Consider the following 24120-nt stretch of genomic DNA (forward strand, 5'->3'; position numbering starts at 1 on the left):
CAGAATAAAATGCATTTCCATAGGAAACTTCAAAATAAAGCTACACTTCTCAAAACTGTAGGAAAAAGGTAATTATTAGTCATTCTTACTAAGGACTGGTTTTAAGTCCCTAGTTTGTAAGGCAGCATCTTAGAGACTCTCAGTCAAATGCAATTCTCTCTTTCTGAAATAAGTTCTTTTCAGATTCATGGTTTTTGGACGTAGTTTTGAGATCGAAGATCAAAACTAAAACAATGGCCAGACTGCACTTTCGTACTTACCAGATCATGCATCTGTCTACAGCATTTAAAGTTTTAATTAAACATATTATGAACTCTTGCAATAAAGATGTCTGGAAGATGCTGTCTGAAAGATTGTGGTACAAGGCCCACCTACGAGGTCACATAGAAAGAGGCAGTTGACCCTGCACCTCAAGACCACCTCAGGTAAGAAAGAAAGAAGGGTAATCATAGTAGGCAATTCCCTTCTGAGAGGGACGGAGGGCCCAGTTTGCAGAGTTGACCCTCATTGTAGGGAAGTGTGCAGTCTACCTGGAGCCCGGATCAGGGACATCACCAGGACATGGCAGATAAAACTAGCACCAGAGGCAATGTAGGCCCACTGATGAACGAGGTGGTTGCCCTGGTGAGAGAAGATACAGAGAAGGCAGAGTTACTGAATGCCTTCTTTGTCTCTGTCTGCTCTGTGGGAGGCTGTCCTGAGGAGCCCCGTACAGCTGAGGCCCCAGAGGAAGGCAGGACAGTGGAGGAGTTTGCCTGGGTTGATGAGGACTGGGCTAGAGAGCAGTTAGGCAATCTGGACATCCATAAATCCATGGGTCCGGATGGGATGCACCCACGGGCGCTGAGGGAGCTGGCTGAGGTCATTGCTGGGCCGCTCTCCATCATCTTTTCCAAGTCTTGGGAAACGGGAGAGGTGCCTGAGGACTGGAGGAAAGCAAATATCACTCCAGTCTTCAAAAAGGGCAAGAAGGAGGACCTGGGTAACTATAGACCGGTCAGCCTCACCTCCATCCCTGGGAAACTGGTGGAACGACTTCTCCTTGGTGCCATCTCAAGGCATAACAGGTCATTAGGGGCAGTCAACATGGCTTCACCAAGGGGAAGTCGTGCTTGACCAACCTCATTGACTTTTATGAGGACATAACAAGATGGATGGATGATGGCGGAGCAGTGGACGTGATCTACCTTGACTTGAGTAAGGCATTTGACACAGTCTCCCACAGCATCCTCACAGCTGAACTGAGGGAGTGCGGTCTGGATGAGCGGGTAATGAGGTGACTGTGAACTGGCTGAAGGGAAGAAGCCAGAGAGAAGCCCCAGGTCCATGGTGTGGAGTCCAGTTGGAGGCCTGGATCTAGTGCAGTGCCTCAGGGGTCAGTGCTTTGTCTCTTGTACTAGAGAAAAATCTATTTGCCTGCTAGCACACACTTAAATATTATTTTCAATTTTTCTTACCTATTTTGACAATCTTCTGTTCTTTTCCGAACCGTTTAACTGAAGTAATATAGAGATCTCTGTTCTTATCAATAAAAGCTATTTTCCTTTCAATTGTAAGTCCCTTCTGGTCCAAAGCGATCTCCATAATTTCCGTCTGAAAAGGAAAAAGAAAGTATCTGATTTTCGTTCTGGAGATTCGTATCACAGAAAGCATGTGATATTCAAACAAATGAAGGCTTTCCTAAAAACAAGGCACAAAATTCTTGAAACACTGGATTGTGAAGACACTTTATGCATAAAGAATCTGATTTTAAGAGTCATTTAGAGTTGTCAAGCTCCTTTGTAAATCATTTAATAGGTTATTAGAGTCATTGTTGAAAAAATCCATTACTGATTCTTAATTTCAAAGTATAATAAGAAAAGAGACATATCCTTCAGGTTACCTTATGGGTTAGAGGCTTTCCGTCACCCAGCGGCTTTCCAGATAAAGCTTCAAATATGTAGATAACTGAAGTAAAAAAAAGTACATAGTTTATTATTTAAAAGCAACAGTTCTTTACAGACTTTCCAAGCAGCTCCATTAATTTTCAGCGTATAATTTAACTGCAAGTGGATAGTTATTACTGTGTGACAGATTTACCAGCGACTTTCACACTCTGGTCAAATAAGAATCTTGTAGTTGGGAAAATGTAACTGTCTTAGTCTGCTGAGCTTCAGAATAGTCTCATTTTGCAATTGGAGCGATGGGTGAAAATTCTCAAATATTATTATTTTCAGAGCCATTGAACCATGATATTACGGACTGACAGGGAATTGAGAAAACCGATGCTTTACTTCCCATCCCAGCTCAAATGGTTATTTGCAGAGCTGACACTGAGTTCTACGCAATAAAAGTAAGAACCCTCCATTCTGAAAAAAATAATATTACTAGGGCTATCTGATAAGATTTACTCAATCTTAACCCACAATTTTGAAGAATATGAAAATTTATAGAAAGTGACACAATTGACTGATATATTTCCCTAAAGTAATTCGTATCAGATATATAGAAAGCTGTCCTTCGAACTATGGGGTAGAAGAGTCTTCAGAAGCATTCTCTATTTTGTTAATAACCTGCCCTAGTTTGAATTTTTCATACGGTGGTCCCTAGGCACATTTTCTTCCAGGGCAGTTCAGGATTTCTGCTTGCTGTGATGATATGGTTGATGATAATACATTATCAGCTGGCTTCCTCAAAACCTATCTGTTTTATCCAGATATACTTGAATTTCATACGTATTTCTTACAATCTTTACCAAAAGTCCGTCTATTTCATTCTCTCCCTGTCTTACCCTCGAAAAAATAGACAACAAAAGAAACCCCCCCAAAAATCCTCCACCTACATCACCTGTATTTCCAGGATATCCAGTGAAGACTCCAATTTGCAACCTGCCTAAAAATAAAGCTTCTGTTTCTTTCTATCTCTGTATAAACACACACATGCGTGTGATGCACATACATCCACCTACGCATACACACTTTATTGGCTGTGAATATACACACAAATTCAGACAGATGTGGGTCGAGTATTCAAACCTAGAGAAAAAAAGTAACACTATAAGGAACACCAGCTGGAATTTAAAGCACACGATTCCACGTTTGTTCATGGAAAACACAAACAGGACACAAACATTTTGGGTGTCCAAGGACACATCCCACCTATGCGTTACCTGTAAGTATAGCATATAAAATGAACATACACGTTGGTTCCAAAGGATGGCGATGTTAACATGTTAATCCTGCTGTGCACTTTTTCTCCGGGACACAGGATGTTGGTTTGAGGTCAATGGTTAAACAGGCAGATTTCAAAAAAATAAACCAACAAACCCAAACTGTAAAAGCAGGTGTTCAGAAAGCAGCGGTTGAGGTTGCAGAGGAGGGAAAGAAAGGGCTTTGCACAAGTGTTGCCCTTGGCAGCTGGCTAAATATGCACAAGAAACCGAGTTGCTCCTGAGAAGTGCTATTTTTCTCACTTTTACGCATGGCTCCCCGCATGAAACGCATTTTGATCTAGCTATACAGGCCAATTTTACTGCTACTATACCAGCTATAAGAAGTGAGATTAAGGAAGTTTTGAAGAAAAACACTGTACCTAACAGATAAGAAAAATGGGTTGACTTTTCAGTAATGAACAATGTAAAGTACAAAGGGCATTCTCTTACTTTGAACACGACGTGTAAACGGCTTCCTGTAGCAAACCGAGCTTAGATATTTCTATATTTTCTATTTCTATAGGGCAGTGCATTATGGAAAACAGACCTGCCCTCAAAGTAAGGCAAAGGAAAAAAGACGCTTCTGCTGGGATGAGTTGAGAAGAACAAACAGGTCTGGATAAGCCACGGTTCCCTGGGCCAGGAATGTGTTTTCCCATGTGCTGGCATATTATACAAGGCTTTTTAGCACTACTGGTGGGATCTCTGTATCTCTGATACAGCTGTGTGATAATTAAAGTATTTGTTTTCACATAAAAGATAAGGATGTACAAGAAAAAAACGATACATATAAGTTGTACAGAGTAGTAAAATGTCTTTGTTACAAGGAAGGGAGAAAAATCTCACCTGATTTTTCTTTTGCTTGGGGAGGGATATTTTAAAGGATTATTACAAGGGCTGTTTTCAGTGAGCGAGTGAATTTAAGTTGTGGGTTACATGCTGAGAAAACTACCACACAATCAGTACTAAAGGACTAACTCCCTGCCTGTAATAATCAGGATCTTCTTTTGTCTTTTGTACTTCACACTAAAACTTTTTTTTTTTTCTATGGAAAAAGATAAATACGATTCATTTTAAAATTCTGAAAATGTTTAAAATCTGTTCATTAAGTCTAGGATAATGGAGAGAGTTATGGATAATAGATGGAGTTGGTGTCAGCTGGAACCACAGAAGTTTTCCAGCAGTGCAAGTGACACTTACAACCAAAATTTACGCATTTGTATCACAGAACAGAAGGAAATTAAAAAGCTGGCTGACAAGAAGATATTCCCTTACCATCCATTACTGCAAAGATTTACCTGAAGCTCATTTGGCCATGTGTGTTTCAGAATTACAGGACTTCTGATGCCAAAACACAACATGTAATAGCATCAAAATCTTCAGGAACACACCACTGACCCACATCACAGCCTCAAAACTGTGGTCACAGCAGCTGCATATAAAATGTACATGCTGTAATGATGCAAACCCCCAGAAACCCTACATCAAAGAACATCCAAGAACTACAATTAATCACAGTCAATGTTCTGGTAGCTTCTACGAGCAGCAGTCAAACAGAAAAACATTGCTGAGGGACTTTAGAAAATCACGTCGGAGACTAAACACCTCCTATTCAAATATTTATTGCAAATGTTCCATGGTTCTCTGATGCATCACATACAACTGGAAGTTCAGAGACATATCTCATTCTCTTTTATTAATCAAAGTTATGCAAGACCCACCATTTTAATTCATTTTTATAATAAATATTATCTTTAACTTATTTCATGGCTAAATTGTTTATGCTTTATACTTCCTTTTTAACCATAACTATGCTAAGTAAAGTTAAATGAGAAGATGTTGGAAACCTCCTAATGAATTATTAGCAAATGTGGAACTATTAGAACAGAGAACTTACCCTTTTCATCAGCTTTGTCTTTTACTGCTAGAGTGTCATTACTCAGAGATACTGTCTGGGCATTTAAAACATCTGTTCTCATTCCTGGAAATTTTGGAGAGGAAATTAATCTTCCTTCATATGAATATAAATAAAGTCCTCCACCATCTACAAGAAGAAAATGCCTAAAATAAAAAAAAAGGTCAATCACTAAATAACATAGAAAAACACAGCGACAGTTTCAACAATTGGAAGGTAATTGTCTAATATCCTGCAATTGTTTGCAGTTAAACTGCATAATTTCTAAGCATCTCCCTTATGAGGAAAGGCTGAGGGAGCTGGGGCTCTTTAGCTTGGAGAAGAGGAGACTGAGGGGTGACCTCATTAATGTTTATAATGTAATATAAAGGGGGAGTGTCAGGAGGATGGAGCCAGGCTCTTCTTGGTGACAACCGATGATAGGACAAGGGGTAATGGGTGCAAACTGGAACACAAGAGGCTCCACTTAAATTTGAGAAGAAACTTCTTCCTGGTGAGGGTGGCAGAGCCTGGCCCAGGCTGCCCAGGGGGGTTGTGGAGTCTCCTTCTGTGCAGACATTCCAACCCGCCTGGACACCTTCCTGTGTAACCTCATCTGGGTGTTCCTGCTCCATGGGGGGATTGCACTGGATGAGCTTTCCAGGTCCCTTCCAACCCCTGACATTCTGGGATTCAAAGTTGATATTCTGAAAGATTTCAGTTGTAATGTGGATGTTAACCTTTTTTTCATGAAAAATATTTATTATCTGGAATCACTACGATTTTAAATGTTATAGGTATTACAAGATTTAAATCTTACAACTGCTGACGACGAAGCGTACAGCTGCAGAGGGTGCCCCCCATCAACCCACGAGACATCGCTCTGTGTGCGTATGTGAGAAACAGCTTCAACCAGAGGATTATTTTGGTTGGAAAAGCCCCTCAAGCTCATCGAATCCAATCATTCCCCCACCCCTGGCCTGCCCCATGTCCTTGAGAACCTCATCTCCCTCTGTTCAACCCTCCAGGGATGGTGACTCCAGCACTGCCCTGGGCAGCCTGTTCCAATGCCCCACAGCCCTTTTCATGAATAAATTTTTCCAAATATCCAATTTTAACCTCTCTTGGCACAACTTGAGGCTGTTTCCCCTCATTCCATCACTTGTTACTTGGGAGAAGCGACCAACCCCCCCCTTGCTACCTTTACAGCTGTCTTTGAAATACTATTATAATATCTGTATCATGTCCTTCAATATGACCAGATCACAGCATAGAGCAAAGAGAAGACACTTCTAATGGACCGATCACCATCTATTCCAATGCACGGCTTTGGTGAAAAATAACTTATTTGCAGGAATACATTGCAAAGTTTTATGCAGCACACAAATAATTCCACAAAATAATAAGTGTTTGTAAGTAATTAAGTGAGTAATCTATAGTTGTAGTTGTAAGTTGTAGTTGTAAGTAAGTAATCTATAGTTCATAGACCCAAAATGCATCCATAAGCAAAAAGCCAGTTGTTAGGCTCTCAGCTATTGTACATGTTACAAATCACTGGCACCAAAAAAAAAATAGTAATTTCTTGCAAATATTAATACAAATTTGTAAGAAAAATGAAACTATTTCTTTTTATTTGGCATACCTGGCAATGTATTTAATAAAAATTGGAGACAAAAGCTCATTTATATAAAATATATTCCAGTTCAAAAAGGCAACATAAAACATCAAAAAACCCAGATGTTAGTGTCATGTCAGAAGATCTACTTTCATCCATAAATAAGAGTATAAACATATACATGTAATATATGAACATTACCACCATACAAGATCTATGGCAAATATACCAGCTGAGCCTTTACATGCTACTTACTAATACTCTTTTTGCCTATTTCTAATATTTTGATGTGTGCTCACGTTAAATAACAAAGTTTGAGGTAATGCACGTTCACGTCTAACAGTGAGCATTGCAAGAAGTAAACTACCTTTCCGCTTGGAGAATCAAACTCACTGTTCCTTCCTTCAGGTCAAAGATCAGCGGTGTGTTCCAGTTCTTTGTACTGAAATAAATAAAGTAAATTATTGAAATATTCCTGCATTGTGGTTCGAACCTTTCCCAGTGATGCAGAGGTGGGACAGAGACACTCGCTTGTGTTCCCTCTTACAGGCTGCAATGATGGTTCGGTATTAGTCATCTCACTGAACCAATATGGTACCTTTAGGAGTCAACTTTAAATTTCAGCATATGAAACAGAATATCATGTTCTTAAAACATGATGCGGGATTGAATCATTCTTATTCTATTCCAAAATAATGGTGTGCCAGAAGCAGCATCCAAAAGAAAGAGAGTCCCCAGATGGAGGCACGGAACTGGGACAAATACAGATGCATCCAGCCGCCAATTCCTGCCGCCTCTACGTGATCAAAAAGCCACGTTTTTGTAGGAAAACGAACAGGCAGTCAAGGCACCAGCAAAAAAACAAAAGAAAAGATGTCAGGTGGAGGGCAATCACACTCCAATACCATTTCTTGTAGAGGATGGTAGCTTCCATGGACTATTTCAATTCGTTAAAAACAAAATTAAGCCCTGGACTTCAAACATAATTCCTGCTACTCTCTTAAAACTGATAAGATAAAATGGAGAAAACTTCACTAATTGGTATTACTTACGAAAACACGTAACACTGAAGAGAAGTTGAAACAACCAAATGCCCGTAGTTCAAAGAGGCCTTAATAACCCTGTCACGGAATTCTAGCAAATCCACCGCATCGTTAATAACGTTGTGCACCTCGTCAAAAGAGAATTGAAGAAAACAACAATAACTGAAATGAAAACTAACTAGTGAAGTATCACATTCTTTCTCATTATAAGCACATGCTGATACTATGATGCCATTAGCAGAAGAACATTATCTATGTGGGAACAGGCATTTTCGCAGCACTAGTGAGAACTTAAAGGTTCTGCAAACTCTGAATAAACAATGAATAATTACTGAAGAGCTGCATGGAATTCCTTAAAAAAAGGAGTAAATAATGAGTAATCGGAATGCATAAGGCATGAGCACAACATTATACATGAGGCTGATAAAATAATCTGAGATGAAGGATGCCTGAAAGTTCCCGTTTTAAGACTCGGTGTTGAGTTGCTGATTATTTGAACATTTAAAATCTAATGTTTCACCAATCCCATCATGATCCCGTCAAAATAATGCAGCAATATCCAAGATTTGGGTAAAGATGTGTTGTCTAGATGATTAAGAGCTCTCCCAAACTCTGAAATAAGGGAGATAAGGTTGTGCCTTTGCCATTGCTGCGAAAATGTGCTCCAATGACAATGCTGCAAGAAAATCACAGTTTGCCTGTAATCAACACAGATTTTTGAGCCTAAAGATTTTAGGCAGCTGAAATCTAAGGAGATGTTTTATGACTCTGTGTATGCGTGTTGTTCAGAGTTTGTTTTCTTGTTTGTTTGTTTTGTTTTTTTCTTCTTTCTTTAAGATGTCACCATTCTGAGGGTGGTAACTCCTCTTTGATTTCCTCCATTGCGCAACCAATTGCAAAACAAGGACTGAACTCAATTATTATGAAAGCCTAGAAACCATTTCCAAAGACATATTAATTGCTGTGTCTACCGCAGTGATATGTCTGTAATTAACTAAGCTATTGTAGTACTCAAAACAAAGAATGCATCTAGGACTTTTCTGTCAGCAATATTTTCCTACATAAATATAGGGGAATAAATAAAATCACTATAATAAAATAAGAAATGAGTCCTCAATCAGTTAGTTATACTTCCTCCATTGTTTGCATATTCAAACACCCCGGAGATTATTCGCAGAGCCATCTGTTACGAGTCGATGTCTGGGAATGAAAGAAGAAATATGAATTTTTACCTGCTAATTTGTCATCTGTGTTCCCAGACACTGACTCATGTTATCCCACCCACTGGACCAACCCATAATACGGCATTTCTGTTGTTACAACTTTGCCCAATTACATATTCAACATTAACAGAAGCAAGACCAAAAAAATGTTTAAGGGCCTAATTAGGAATTTAGGGACTTGACCTTGATATTGAAAATATTGGCCTGGTGTCCAATATCGAATGTGTAATTTGGAAAATTTGTGAGAATGGAAATCATCTATTATCCCAGCGTTCAGAGAACGAACATTGTGAGTCAGTGTCTGGGAACACAGAGGACAAATTACAAGGTAAAAAATCATATTTCTGTATTAATTCCCAGATATTTGGTAACCTAAATGTGGCTTTAGGCCAAGATGTTTTCAAAAGAAGGATCCTGAAGTTAAGCTCCAGAAACCACATGGAGGGGCCTGTTTCATTTCCAGCAGCGCTGGGACTTGGCAGCTCCGCCAAGATCGATGCCGGGTGCTCCGCGCGGCTGGAAGCACCACATGGGTACCTGCTGTAGATTATCCAATATCTGACAACGTTCTGTAGCTTTGGAAGATCTGAGTCTAGGCTGTAACGCAATATGCAGTGAGGAAAAGCACATTATGACTCTTTATAGTTATAATTGGCAACCAAATTCAGCTGGCAATGCCCTAAGATTGCAACATTCATCACAGCACTAAAGTAATATTATTTTTATGTATCTATTTATATACCTTTTTATATATTTATTTTATATATATAGATACTTATTCCTGTAATACTACTGCATATGATGCTTTGGTTTTGGCCAATGAATTTGTATTGTTTTCTGCATAAGCATTTTAATTACACTTGAAATTCTCTCTCTCTTGTTCGTGGCCTCCCACAGCTCGTTTCACATGCCCTTCAAAGGAGCTTTGCATTTTTCTGGAGGATAAAGTACTTCCGAGTTACATAATTCTGGTCCATCTGGTGGTACAACTGATAATTATTTACACCATTTGCTAACTCTGGCCATTATATGATTTAAAACATCTTCAGTCATATATACATGGGGAAAAAAAAAAGGGACATATTTTGTATCCATATTTTGTATTAAAAATCACCTTAGATAGAAAGCTAATAATCAGAATGCACAGCTCTGAACTGTGAATATTACCTCCATGGTTCTCCTCTTAATTAATGTTATTTCAAGGTTTTTCCACTCCCAGCGTTGTTCCACCACATGGGCAAAAATGACATGGCCATTCCCACACGCTCCGGCCAGTTGAGTACCATCAATAGACCAAGCAATATTAAATATGCTGCCCGTGTTCGGCTTCTCTAAAGCATAAGACCACTTGCAGAAAAAAGAGAAATGAATTCTTAATACTTTTGTACTGTTTGGAAAAGATATATTGTAAAAAACAATACCACAGTGTTAAATTTTCTTAAGAAACACCAATGAACTAACTTTTAGTTACAACTTGAATAAGCAAAGCAGAGAGATGAGATTGACGTTCGATTCCCTGACGTACATTAGGTAAAAGTTATCTAGCCACAACACACTTAAAGTGTACCTGGTCATTCATAAATCTAAACAATCGCTACAGAGAAATTAAGTGAATGTACTGAGAAACAATTAAACTGGCCTGGGCAAAATCCCATACATACATGCATACATACATACATATATAGATATATATAATACTAATTAAGAAGTGCTTGCAAACGACTATGACAGTTTAATGTCACAGGGACACAGGTCAAATCTTAACAAAATAAGTACAGTACCTGCTTTCCCAGAGACTTTTTAAAAAGCATTTAGCAGTTGAAGAACTACCTGAGCATTCAAATACATTTGAAATCTTCAGTATCAAATCAGTAAGAAAAAACATGTGATTGAAGTTAAATGTAGACAGTGGATTCTCATGGCTTTTGGATACACGGTATTATATGAAAGGGGAGACAGTTGGAAGAAAATACTCACCTAATGTTTCTAACACATTTAATATTCCGATTTCTTTTGCAGTACGCTTAATACCCAAGAAATACAAAGTCCTTCACACAAAGTCTTCATATAATTTACACGAAATGGAATCACAAAAATTACAGGAAAAAGAAGGTGTCAGACTTAAACATTCAATAGGAAGGAAGCAGAAGGGGATGAAATTCAACCTCTCGGTTGTGCCAACGATTTACAGAATCCGATGTAAATTGACGTGTGGAGTGGGGGCTCTTGTGCTGCCCACGCGCACCAGGGTGAGCGAAAGACCAAGTCAGCGCCGACCCAATTTCCAATTTCAAGCACTCAAGTTTAAGGCTTCAGCTTCCAGGTCTCTTGGCTCACAGACACCCCATTACCGCCTATACGATCTGCAGTTGGGGACGGTAATTGACACTTTTAGAGAGAAGTCCATAACCTGCTTTCTGTCTCAACGGGCTGAATTCTGTATGAAACACTCTCCAGTAATTAAGAGCACAATATTTAACTATGTCTGACATCCTTACATAGCAAATGAGGCTGTAGGACAAATGATGGTAACGAACACGCTCAGAACACTCTCCATGTCCTACATCTGAGAGTGATTTTTCACAGCTGGCCAGATGTGATCTATCTGACAACAGTTTGAAGAAGTAAAATACTATTTCATAACTGAATGTTGGGATCCTCCCAAGCAGACGAGGCTGTTTCTAAGGTCATTTCCCTCAGATCAAGAATCTACCCATCAGTCAGAGTGAATAATAAAGGGGCATCAAGCCATCAACTGAGAATCAGTTTAAGGAGCTTGAAGAATGTGGCTTTGGTGCTACTATTATTTTAATGTACTTTTTGTATACCCAGCAGATACACTGCACCTCTGAGAGGATACATTTCCAAAACCACTTTATTATTTCTTAAACCAAAAGTCTCTTGTTTTTCTCATGTAGTTGAAATACTCAGTAAAATATTTCCAGATTACAACCTCTTTTTTTTTAATTTAATACATAAAGCAATCACAAAGTTTTATTTTTCCAGCTATTTTTGAAAGCTCTCAGTATAATTCAGACCACTTCAATGATTCATACTCCCTGCAGATGTCTGGTACATTTATCATGTACACAAAATGTTATAATAGGAATCATTTAGCTCTCCATTTGTAAGATAGGAACAACTTTTAAAAACTGAAATGGCTGTTATGTATTGCCTAGATATACTGAGTTTAAAATAAAGGTATGAATATGACTATATGAATGACTCTATGAACGTGGTTCTAACATTAGCTGCAATACTATACTTTGGTATTACTGTAGGGCTTATACTTTTCCTGAATTCAGTGAACTCTCTCAAGAACAAAAAGACTAGTTATAGAAGTTTAATTACATTAAATAAAAACACAAAAGCGATAACTTGAGCTTCTCTTCTCTGATCGCACAAAGTAGTAAAGAAGATGAAGTACTAGAGTTTGACTTGTGTCAATGGAAACTGAGGAGGCTCTTGAGATGTTGGTGAAATGATTTCAATGAGCAGCTTCAGGGAACTTGGTGTCTCAGGACAAGGACAGTGTTTCACATGTATAATACTGATGCTCTAAAACTTGGTATGAAGGATCCAATTAGTTATTATTCCTGGACTGAATGCAATAAATTAAGAATTATTATCCACCTAATATCACGGCATAAAAGTTTTGGCTAAAAGTAGTGAAGAGAGAGTATTTTCTTAACTTTTAAATTTAAGCTGAACTAAAGCTGACACTGCTGAACCTCCCCTTGATGTCAGAATCTACACAGCATCCCGAATCCACCGACTTTAACAGTCTTTGCCCATTATTTCGCCTTTGTTTATGAAAAGAAAATGGGCAATCTCTCCCACAATGCACTCCCGAATCGCAACGCAGAACAGACCAACAGCAAATACACGCTCTCGTCCCTTTACGCCCCAACTGATATAACCAAGACGAGTGTGCGTAAAGGAAGTTTCAGGTCCTAATAACCGAGCATCTCTATTTATTAATTTTTTCGAAGTGAAGGCTCAGTTTCCATTGTGCCCCTTAGGGCATTTCACACCACGGAGGCAGCTGATATCTGAAAATCCATTAAAAGCTGCAACCAGCTCCTACTGCTGAGTGATGAACCGACGCTTCAGTGCAAACCGCCCAGGAGCTGCTCATCAGAAAATGACGATTAATTATCTGATGTAATGGAAGACAAATAGGACCTTACAAGATTACAAAAATCAATTATTCAAAGCAAATCTTTACTGAAACCTATTAGAAACACCTGAATATGCACACATATGTGGAATTAGCTCATGGGAAATATATATGTATATATGTCTATGTACACTCCCTAGACATTTTACTCAGTATAAAACATTAGGCTTTCAACTCCTCCCACACCAGAACTCACAAAGATTCTACAAACCAGAGACAACATGTGTAACTAGAGATAAGGAAACCTAGCGCTGCATGTGAATATACAGCAATTTACCCCAAGAGGAGAAACCACCCTTGACGTGACTATTGAAGTGCAGAACGGTGAAGGATTCTTGTTGCTCTCTTGAACATGTGTTGGAATTGACCCCAGTAATTAATGTAAATTATCAAGAACTAAGTCACGACCTCCAGGTGATGCATTAAGCGTTAGACGAACAAAGCCAAGCAGAGGATATCTAAAATTCTCCTGGAATCAAGCACATTCTCATAATTATTAGACCCAAGAACTAAAAATAGGATGACAAACTGTCCCATATAAACTCTTAAACGTAGAAAATGAAACATTGACGTAGTTCTTCAAACAGATTATTACTTCCATAGATGATCCATATGTTTTCATTTTCTTCCAGAAGTTACATTAGGCCAATTCTAATAAATGAAAATATGCCAACTTGGAAAGAATTGGTCAACAACATAACTCCATGCGAAACTTATCTATAATATTTTTCCCTTTTATTGAGCTACAAAGAATTCAAGCTCATGACTGTTAATAAAGGTGGATGGAATAGAGACAGCAGAGAAAAAACTCCTTCTTTTTGTTACACTGCCAAATGCATATCACTGGGAAACAAGACTAAAACTAAACGTAATGGGTTCAAAGCTCATTGGAACTCTATAGAAAACAGATTTGCTTGGCTTTTCGTGGTGCTCCAGTATAGGACAATTCAGCACTATCAGAATAACAGGAAAATACATGTGCTGTATACAGTCCCTTTTGAAATCTTGTTATATCTTTTATAGTTGTCTAATACCTAATGTCAATTTAAAGGATAAATGATGTTAATTTTACAATAGTCACACAATTTACTGCCCTGAATGAAATTAATGGGTTTAATGCTAAACACCTAAGTTATTTTTTAAGCTTCTCTGTCGGTATTTAAATTATTTTCAAAACTTCTCTTTGTCAACGGTTTAAAAAATAAGGAAATAAGAACCAACACTGCTAGCTGTTTAACATACGGAGAACCCTGGACATCAATTAATGTAATGAACTTTCTTTAAGTTCAAGTCTATTTCTTTCTGAAAAAAGTTGAATAGAAACATGGTATCACAGAGCTCAATGTATTTTAGCCACCTCACCCTATTCACACTTGTTTTAAATGGGGTGGCGGGTCTGAGGCACTTATTACTCCTGCAGAACGTTCTTCTTTCTTTTCTATAGAATTAGGCAAGATTCCCTACATTTCATTAAGTTTTCCAAATGTTTTTTATAGAATTCCTAGCAAAATTAGACATTCCAAGGAGCAAGCTATGGAATATAAAACGCCATGTGTAACAGAATCAAACACGCAAAGTACTGCTTGAGTCAAATGGCCACGATTCACTCTAATAAAAGAGTTTGTAGAATGCACGTCAGAATTTCAAAGCATGAACTTACAGACTTATGCAGAGAGTTGCTTTCAATACTAAGCACAATGATGGAATCAAGAGAAAAGTAAAAAGGCAAGGTTTAGCAGTCAACCATCAAGTTATTTATGAAAACAGATTGTAGCTAAACGCCACCAGAAATAATGTTTAACAAAAGGGGCACAATTAATTTGGAGAACAACCACCTACAATCAAATCAAGCCGATCAATCCCTATTAAGGGTAAATGAACCATTAAAGGAGGAAAATCTAAAAGGTCTCCCCCAAAACAAGAGCATAAATAGATTCAGTGTAAGTAAAAGCTACATTTGCTGTCCAGCTTTGCCAGCTTTTGTGGGCAGCTCTAAAAGGATTCACCTGACCGCTGTGTTTCATGGGGTTTTTCCTCAATTATCCTTCTACACTCTCCAAGGCGTTGGGAAAACAACCTGTCCCGGAGCAGCTGGGGATGGTCCATTTTCCAAGAGACTTATGTGGGAGTGGAGTGGGGGAAGGAAGAAACCTGTGAATTTCAGTCATTCTTACCATCTCTGACTGTGAAAATATTTTGACCTGCTCAGTAATGTCAAGGGAAGCGCGCGGAGCCGCAGGAAATAGCTGACAGAAATGAACTTTGCAAGCGCCGCCCTCCATCCGAGGGATCGGATTCTGCAAAGCTGTGAGCACCAGGAAGGCTGAAGTCTGTCCATCAATATATCCAGCTTTTCAATATATATAACTTTAAAATTACCCTCAGCACTCTCTGCAGGATTAATGATCACAGACAACGAATTTCAACACTAAATATGTTTTGCTTGGTGTTCTATAGGCTAGCCACAATAATTCCTTTTAGGCACGTAATGCTCTCAGAGCAGAAGTGGTTTGTAAATGAAGAAATAAAACTTTCCAAAGTTACTCTTATATTTGTAGTTTTTTAACATGAAGCTGCTAGAACAAAGTACCCAGGTAGAAAGAAAAGAATAGGAGAAAAGAACATACACTAACAGCATTTAATTTAATTATGCCCCCAAACTGAAGACATATGCTAGAAAAGAGTTAATGATATATATATCGCCTGATGGCTCCCCGAGGAACAATTTGCCAATACAGCTCCATTACATCAGACATAATAAAAATGTCTATGTTGACCAGTAAAAGCCAGGTCTGGTTCTCTTCAAACTCCATCACTCTGGTGGTATGTGAACCATTCTTCCTTTTCCCTCAATACCAGCAAAGCTCATTCTTTAGTAACTATTTACATTTAGTGTCAGGAAAGAAACTTGCATGAAAAATTGTGACTTTTGAAGATCATAAATTATCCTTGCTAGCTGCTAAACAGACAAAAGCATCTGGCACGAGCTACTGTACATGTAGTTTCTTTAAGAGTTGAGTAACAAACCAGGTAAAAGAACCCTTAATTTTATGGAAAAATAAACCTAATATTTCAAACAAAGTCCATGAGCCCATTCAGCATTAAATGCCGATTAAGAAATTACTGGGTTTCTGCACCAGGAGTTGGAACCATATTTACAGTAAATTATATTGCATAATAACTGGCAGGAAAACCAGCAAGGCCCTGGGGATCAGAAACAAAAGCTACATGCTACAAATCGGCATACATGACAGCAGAAAAAGAAATATAGGCTTTTAAAAGAATAATTTTGATGACGAAAAACATTAAATGATGACAAGTGCAATCTGCACTGCAGCCTTAAACCAGAGAGACAGGAAATCACAGAATCCCAGAATGTCAGGGGTTGGAAGGGACCTGGAAAGCTCATCCAGTGCAATCCCCCCATGGAGCAGGAACATCCAGATGAGGTAGCCTGGCTCTACTTTTTAATTACTTTTCTTCAAAAATTTAAAAATACTTGAAACGCACAGGCCAAGTTCATGGTAAGGAGAACCACGGTCTAGGGAAGATGCCCAAAAACGGCACAGCAAATGATGGTTTTTGAACCTGAGCAAAAGAGCAACAAACACAACAAGAAAAGAGGTGGAGAACGGGCCAGTAAAAGTCCCAAACCAGGAAGGTTCGATGCAACGTGAGTCTCAACAAAAAGAACCTGAAGGTCGATGAAGCTGTGGTAAATTAATTTTAATTGGAGAGAAAGTTGAAAAACAAAACCCTGAATCAACAACAACAAACTGGGTGTAAAAAATAAAACAAAATCTAACGCCTGACAATCACATCTTGTCATCTCCTCATTGAATGTGCTTGTCAGCATTTAGTATATTTTAAGGAAAAAGGACATCATTCTTCTACCTCCTTTTTTAAGATAGGTTAATTTTATACACTCCTTGTTTTTTATGGTTACTAATTGCTTTATTATTAAAATTTATCAAACCCAAAAGGTATCTAGAAGTTCAGCTAAGCAGATCAAGAACACAGCATCTTAGTCGGATGCACCCAGTAGAAAGGTGATGGATGACATGACTAGTTTTGGCTAATAAAAACACCGTACACGTATACCCTCGGGAATATTTGCTGTATTATCAATACATTTGTGCGATTCCATATCTGCTATTTCTGAGTTGTTACTTACCCCAGTTTTATCGCATAGACGCAAAGTATGAAAGGACCCCACGGCAAATAACTCTCCATCCCCAGCCCAGGCAACAGAGGTTATAGGATATTCATGGGGCTGTGAGCTGTACAGGAGACGGCCATAACTGTCCCAAACCTTTGAAAAATTAAATATATATCTATATGAACATAGCTCGGGCATACCTTTGCTTATTCTAGAATGAAGTCATTTGATTGTTAAACTTGGACACTACTATTTTTAATTTTTGTTAATTGTGAATGTTTTTTGTCACAGCTATTATACACTTAGAGAATGATAGAACCAACATATGATACACTTAAAAATAGGTTTCTGCTTAAAGGAAGAAATACAATATGTGCTTTCTGTTTGGATACAGAATATTCTAAGCAAAATATTTCCTAAGGGATTCACTAATGCTCCTGTAATAGAAAACAGTAGCTTTACCTCCTCTAATTTTATGTCATTACCTTTTTCAGTATATGCCATAGCTTATACTATTTCAAGTAATAACATCTATATTTCTACACATTTTCCTTCCAGAGTTTGTTTCACTTGCATTTTACCTATTTTTATTCTGCTGTACATTTTCCAGACGTGTCTAATTTAATGTTACTAGACAGAAGATGTATTTACAAATAATACAACTCAGGGTAACAAGTTTTTCTCAAAAACTGGAAGACTTGTCATTTAATTTTAAGCTTACATGTATTATTAAAATTAGAAAACGTCAGAATGCCTGATATATTTTTCAGTCATTTAGTTTCCCTTAAGAATTTAACCAGTACTCACCTTATATTTACAATCTTCACCTGCAGAAAGGATAAGATCATTAACTGAGTTCCAGTCAGTTTTTAAAATAAGTCCATCATGGGCTTTCCACTGAAATGGAAAAGAAGAAATTAAACATACACGCAACAAGTCTGACAACTTTATTTTTAATCTTTATCCTTCATCTTTTACCAGCGTTCATATACTCCAACGTAGATCAGGGTTTCCAAGAGCAGAAATGCACAGATGTCATCTCTTCTTGCAGAAAAATAAACTAAATACAGCCTGAACAAGAATGAAAGTGTATCAATCTGCACTAAAAACGTGTTCTAAACAATTGCTTCTGCATTTTCTGCCTTTTTGTAACAATTAAAAGGGAAAACCTTCTGTATCATTTTGCTTCGTTAACAAAAAGGGTAATGCCAAATCACCTGTCTGAAGAATATCCACAGAAGAAAGTGTCCGCTTTATTTTTTAGTTTGGAAAAATGAACAATTTCCTTATTCTCAAAAAACCTAAAACGTTGTGGGGGGAGAACGGAGGGGTTGGTTGCATGGAAAATTTTAGCAGAAACATTTCACGTTTGGTTAAACTCTAAATAACTGACAAAAAATTCACATGGAAGTGTGAGACAAGCCTAATGTATCAACGATACCTGCAAAACTTTAGCGTTGGGCTGAAGAGGTTTAATAATCAGCTGCTTCCCTGATGTATAAAGAACTCTCTCAGAATCGGGTCCCCAGGCTACTGAGTACACCGGTGTTCCTGCAGACAGACACACAGACAGACAGAAATACAACTCTGAAGACTTCTGCTCATGCTCTATACCCTTCCAACACTCCTCAAGGAAATATATATATATATATATATATATATATATATATGGGGTGTAGTTCTGGTAAATTCATTTGAGTGAACCACCCAACTCCTACCACTTTGAATGAGGCCACTCTCAATTTAACTTTGAACAAATCAGCTCCGTGCAAAACAAGAAACGAGTTGATGGTTTGTCCAATATTACATCTGGGTTACTATTAATAAAACTGTGTATGACTTTACTACTGCTACAGGTCTTTCCTCATATCGTACCTATTGATTTTCTCAATGCGTCACTTAACTTTTAAGACCTGCTGATTTTATTGCAAGGTCTGTTCCCAGCAGACTCCAACTACATTTACCACTCACTTCTCCATTTAATGGTCTCTAAAACCACCCCGGAAGAATTAAAATCACCCCATTTCTTCTCTATTTTAAGATTCCTTCAGTCAAACCATCTTTATAAGCAGACAATTTTGTTTCTTCAGCTTCACTGAACCTCACTTATACGCTCCCAATCTGACCAATTTATTCTAATATATAGTTGAGCAAAATAAGACAACGTTGTCATTGACATTGAATACAAATGCGGGCAGAAAAAGCTTTGTATTGCACCCAAGTTATTATTCATAAGATATGTAGGCTCCATAATTAAGCCTCTAACAAAACACATATAAAAACCCAAACATCCCATACACAAGCAACTCACAACCCAAATGATCATAAATAAAACTCTAACGAGTGGCCTACAACTTGACAGACTTTTCCCAATTAACTGAAAACACTATTTTGCAGATTAAGAATGCCAGAATGATATATCTAGAATAAAGCTAACTGTTCCGGTTTAAAGTCACGTTCTGTTGCAGTTTTCCAATGACCTTTTTTGAAAATAAAGCACAAAATTACATGAAAAAAGCATCCATGAAAAAACAAAAATCAAACTTGCCAACTATGGAAATATTTTCCATGGTACTTGTCAGGATTAACCCCCCTGAAGAATAAGAACCAAAGTATAGGTCTATGACACCCACGTGGAACTTGCAGCTACAACACGGACCTGAACGAGAAATAAGAAACCTCCAAAAGAGCAACTCTTACAACCCAAATGTTGCTATTTGACAATGTCGCGATTTTAGAAGAGGAAACTCGAAAGAAATTCTCCTGAACTCTCATTTATTCATTTCATAGGGGGTTGTGCATATTTCAGATGATAATAAAGTATCAAGTTGACCAAATGTCTCTTCAGAGACACTTTTGGCATAACAAGTTCCATTTCAAAAAATGACTCAGGAACATCTTTTAATGAGAATATCTTGATGAGATTTAGATTGAACTGCTCTATCACCTGTCCTACCATCATCTAATAGCTCACTTGAGCCTTCAAATTTTCTCTCTGAAAAAAACCTGATTTTATTATGGCCACATCAACTCAGCGCATTAGATTTGATTTGAGCTTCCAAATATTCCAACTCTAAAGTGAGACCTGGTGTCATTGCTCCTGAATATTTTTGCACTTTGTATATTTTCTTTTAGGAAGGCATTTATTTATGTTACTTAGAAATACAGAATGATGTAATTTATTTTTTAACTCGTCAACCATTATAGGAGACAACTCACAGAAACAAGCAACATATATTAAATAAATCTGGCACTAGCTATTTTCCTACTGGCAACAATTTATGTTGAAAATGACATAAATTCTGTCACCAGCTGTACAGAAATTCCAAATAAACTAATTTTTGCCCCGCTCTAATGCTGATTTAACAATCAGAAGACTTTTATATTTAAACCAAATGTTTGACTTTTTTATGACGGCTGACTACTTAACCACAATTTCCAGGGCTTAACAGCAGGAGCTGAGTTAACTCATTTCCTTCTGCACTTAACAAGAGCTTGCTTGAGAAAAGGCTGCCAACACATCGCATCGCTGCGGAAAGGGAATTCAGAACAGCCAAGCTGCAGCGAGTCGCATCGGTGACAAACAGCTCCAGGAAATACACTCTCCGGGAAAAGAAGTGAGAATAGATGGGCTGAGAGAAGATTGGAGAAAGAAACAGCAGGATTAAGCAGGGTTGGGTTTCACATCTCAGTCTATGCTAGTCCTTTTACCTTCACAGGAGTAGAAACATTAACGCGGACAATTTTCCATCTCTCAAAGCATCGGGGCTGTTTGGAATAGTTGTCCCTTTCAAAGTTCCACTTCACAGTAATCACGTTGTAATGAAACTGTTTCCATGGTGACTGTTGTGATTTTGCTTCCATTAACCAAAAAGGTAATCGATATATCAATTATTCATCTTACTCCTTAGTGCTCACTTGGCATGTGAGTCACTGGAAGCCCATCAGAAAGTCCACAGGGCCAAAAGACAAGGAAACTCCGGTCTTAGGAGTGCTAGATGACAAACGCGATTTGAAAGAAAGGTGACAGAAATCACCTGAAGAATTAGAAATTCATCCGAGGTAAACTGGTAGAATGTGTGGCACGTAAACAATATATCTGTGAATAATGATGTTTGAATGATAAATAAGTGTCATATTCTTTTATAATGGAAAGTCAAGGCTTGATCGAGAATGAAAACGCACTGGCCTGGTCTGCGCAATGTATGTGTATTTTCACAAAGGTTATGGTGACATCCTTCATCAAATGCTCTTAAAGAAAGCCAGTTCTCATGGCATAAGAAATAAAGTCATCCAGTGCATTTAAAACACGACTTTTCCACACGGAATTACTCCTGTCTTGACTGGAATTAGGGACACTAGAATAATTACGAGGATCACAGCAGCTGCTCTAGCTGTGAAATACGAAGGGTGGATCCATGAGGCTTGTTTGCTCTGCAGATCCTCACATCTTGGAGTAAAGTTATCCGCAAAGCTGTGGGCTTCACTAGTGGGATAAGCTAAAGAAATGGTGCTGCAGAATAATCTTTAGTGTAGTGAGCAAGACACACCTGCGTTCTACTTAATTTTCTGCTTTGACTCTGTAGAGGACTTGGAGAGAGATGGTGATTTATGATCCTCAGGAGGAGCAATTTCAGACGGACACTTCCAGAGATGCAGCTGTGGACTCAGCACTGCTCCTACTAACCAGATGTTCGGCCTGTGAAGGACTCAGTCAGGGCAGGTGGCACCACTGACATGACAGATTCCACCTCAAACAATCCCTGCGTTGACAAAGCACTGTAAAAAGTTGTGCTGGTAGAGCCATCTTTGCTATCACATGTGGACCTTCAATACTTTATACATCCTGCTCTTCATAATTCGCAGCTGGAAGCCCAAAGGACTGCAAATTTAGCATTTTTTTAAAAGCTTTCAGTTTAAGGAAAAGGAGAAACAAAAGGAAGAATATTAAGATAACTGAAGGATGAAGAAGTGAGATCAGGCTCAAAGAACAATGCAGCCACAATAGCAATGTTACAGCAAGAGGCTCTATCTTTATTCCATGCAATGGCAGGATGGAAGGACCCGCAGTTCCATATAAGCATCGAAAAAGTTAAAAAAGGGAAAAATGTACGTTCGTGTTTTTGTAGTGAATCAAAATCCAAAGATAGAAGAGGCACGTGGATCATCATCCAAAGATAGGAGCTGAAAATCTTTCTAATACAAAAAGTGGCATGAGTAGAAAGAATGTTAGTGACGGGAATCCTTTCATTTCTCAAGATGATAAAGGAAGTGAAAAACTAGCTCCAGCATGATATACCTCTCTTAAACAACGTTGTGATTTGAGCAGAATCCTATCCTGATCCCAGTTATACCAGTAGCTTACAAAGCGGTCTGTGGGAATCTGATCCCGTAAATTAAAGTTTAAAGGGTTTCTGAACCTCACAGGATCTTGTATCTTAAAACACAAATGCAAAAAGACAATTATCCCTTGGGGACTCAGCTGTACATTTATACTGTACAGAAACCCTACGAAATCAATGAAAATTCAGCTTGCATATTTCAAACTAGAATATCTCTTACTTTATGAGCTTCAACGAACAATAGATAAGCAGTTAAACATAAAACAACTTGAAACATGTCAACTGAGACACCGTGAAGTGTGTGCTTCGACTTTAAAACAAAAATATAGCTCAGCTGGCTTATCTTTCTACCTTGTAAACATGAAAAAAACATGACATCTGAATATGAACTTCCTTAACAGAATTGAAATACATTTTACATTCACTCCTGTGGTTAAAATGCCTTCAACAGGTTGAAAGAATTTAGATAATTTGTTTTAGAAAGAGATAAGGGTCTGACATTTAACCCAACCCCAGGTGCATGTGGTTTCTTAAAAAATGTCAAAAGGTCACATGATCTCAATGTATGAAGCCTGAAAAACAAAATCCAGCTCAGTATCTTCACTGAAATGATACAAAAATATTTGAAATAATTATTATAAAAAATAGCACTTTAAAAATCTCAAACATCATTTGTATAAATATGTATTTGCAGCTTACAATGCTGCACTTTCCAATGATGACATTTTAAATTGGCTTAAATACAGATAACTGAAATGCTCCAGTGTGCATAAAAGTGCAGTTACAAAGCCAAGATCAAGGTTCGGTCTCCACGGCCTCAGTTCAACAAAGAACTTAAGCACAGGGATCGTTTCACTTCAGTAGGACTATTTGCATACATTAAATTAGTTACTGGGTCAAACAGAAGAACCCAGGGCTGTTAAGAGTTGTAAAGTTCAGGGGAGCTCACCTACATGCACTTTGCATCTTTCAAGCATTCTTGAAATGCTTTTAGAGATTTATTTTTCAGTTTCACCATAAGTGTCTGTGGCTTCGTATTAAAAACCGGATTTTTAAATCTTTAATTCTTTAGCCTCTTCCGAATCCTTAGGGTGGAACTGAAACTATTGTCTAGAAGTGTTGCAATAACACTTCTAATTTGAAGAGTATTTTTTTAAGATAATAATCTTATTAAAAATCCAGTTTCCCCTCTATTCAACTCTGATTTATGTTTCATTTTAGTTAAGTTTATCTAGGCCTTAAGACACTTACACAAACCATTACAGCCAGATTTAGGCTCTTATTTAAGCATATTTCATAATACTCCAAATTAAAAAGTTTTAATGGAACTTTAAGCAAATTAACTTACCTTGCTGAGCTAAAGTGGATCTCAGCATTCCACTTTTAGACCAGATTTTCACTTGGCCATCTTCACCAACTGAAAAGTTATCACAGAAACCATCAAATGCAAGAATAAATCTAACAACACGGCACT

At 37.9% G+C, this 24120-nt stretch overlaps 1 protein-coding gene across 2 annotated transcripts in view; it reads right to left on the reverse strand.

The window, feature by feature from the left end:
- IFT80 (intraflagellar transport 80) overlaps nucleotides 1-24120 on the reverse strand; it is a 46558-nt gene that overhangs the window by 7681 nt on the left and 14757 nt on the right. For both annotated transcript variants that reach the window (XM_065073446.1, XM_065073445.1), the window contains exons 5-14: nucleotides 23995-24063; nucleotides 18746-18855; nucleotides 18112-18201; nucleotides 17320-17457; nucleotides 10133-10312; nucleotides 7752-7870; nucleotides 7067-7141; nucleotides 5088-5251; nucleotides 1883-1947; nucleotides 1458-1593 (exon numbers count right to left, since the gene is read on the reverse strand). In XM_065073446.1, the coding sequence (XP_064929518.1) occupies nucleotides 1458-1593; nucleotides 1883-1947; nucleotides 5088-5251; nucleotides 7067-7141; nucleotides 7752-7870; nucleotides 10133-10312; nucleotides 17320-17457; nucleotides 18112-18201; nucleotides 18746-18855; nucleotides 23995-24063 (1146 nt within the window). The remainder of the gene's footprint in view (nucleotides 1-1457; nucleotides 1594-1882; nucleotides 1948-5087; nucleotides 5252-7066; nucleotides 7142-7751; nucleotides 7871-10132; nucleotides 10313-17319; nucleotides 17458-18111; nucleotides 18202-18745; nucleotides 18856-23994; nucleotides 24064-24120) is intronic.

This window comes from Columba livia, chromosome 9 (assembly GCF_036013475.1).
Source record: "Columba livia isolate bColLiv1 breed racing homer chromosome 9, bColLiv1.pat.W.v2, whole genome shotgun sequence".
Classification (NCBI taxonomy): domain Eukaryota; kingdom Metazoa; phylum Chordata; class Aves; order Columbiformes; family Columbidae; genus Columba; species Columba livia.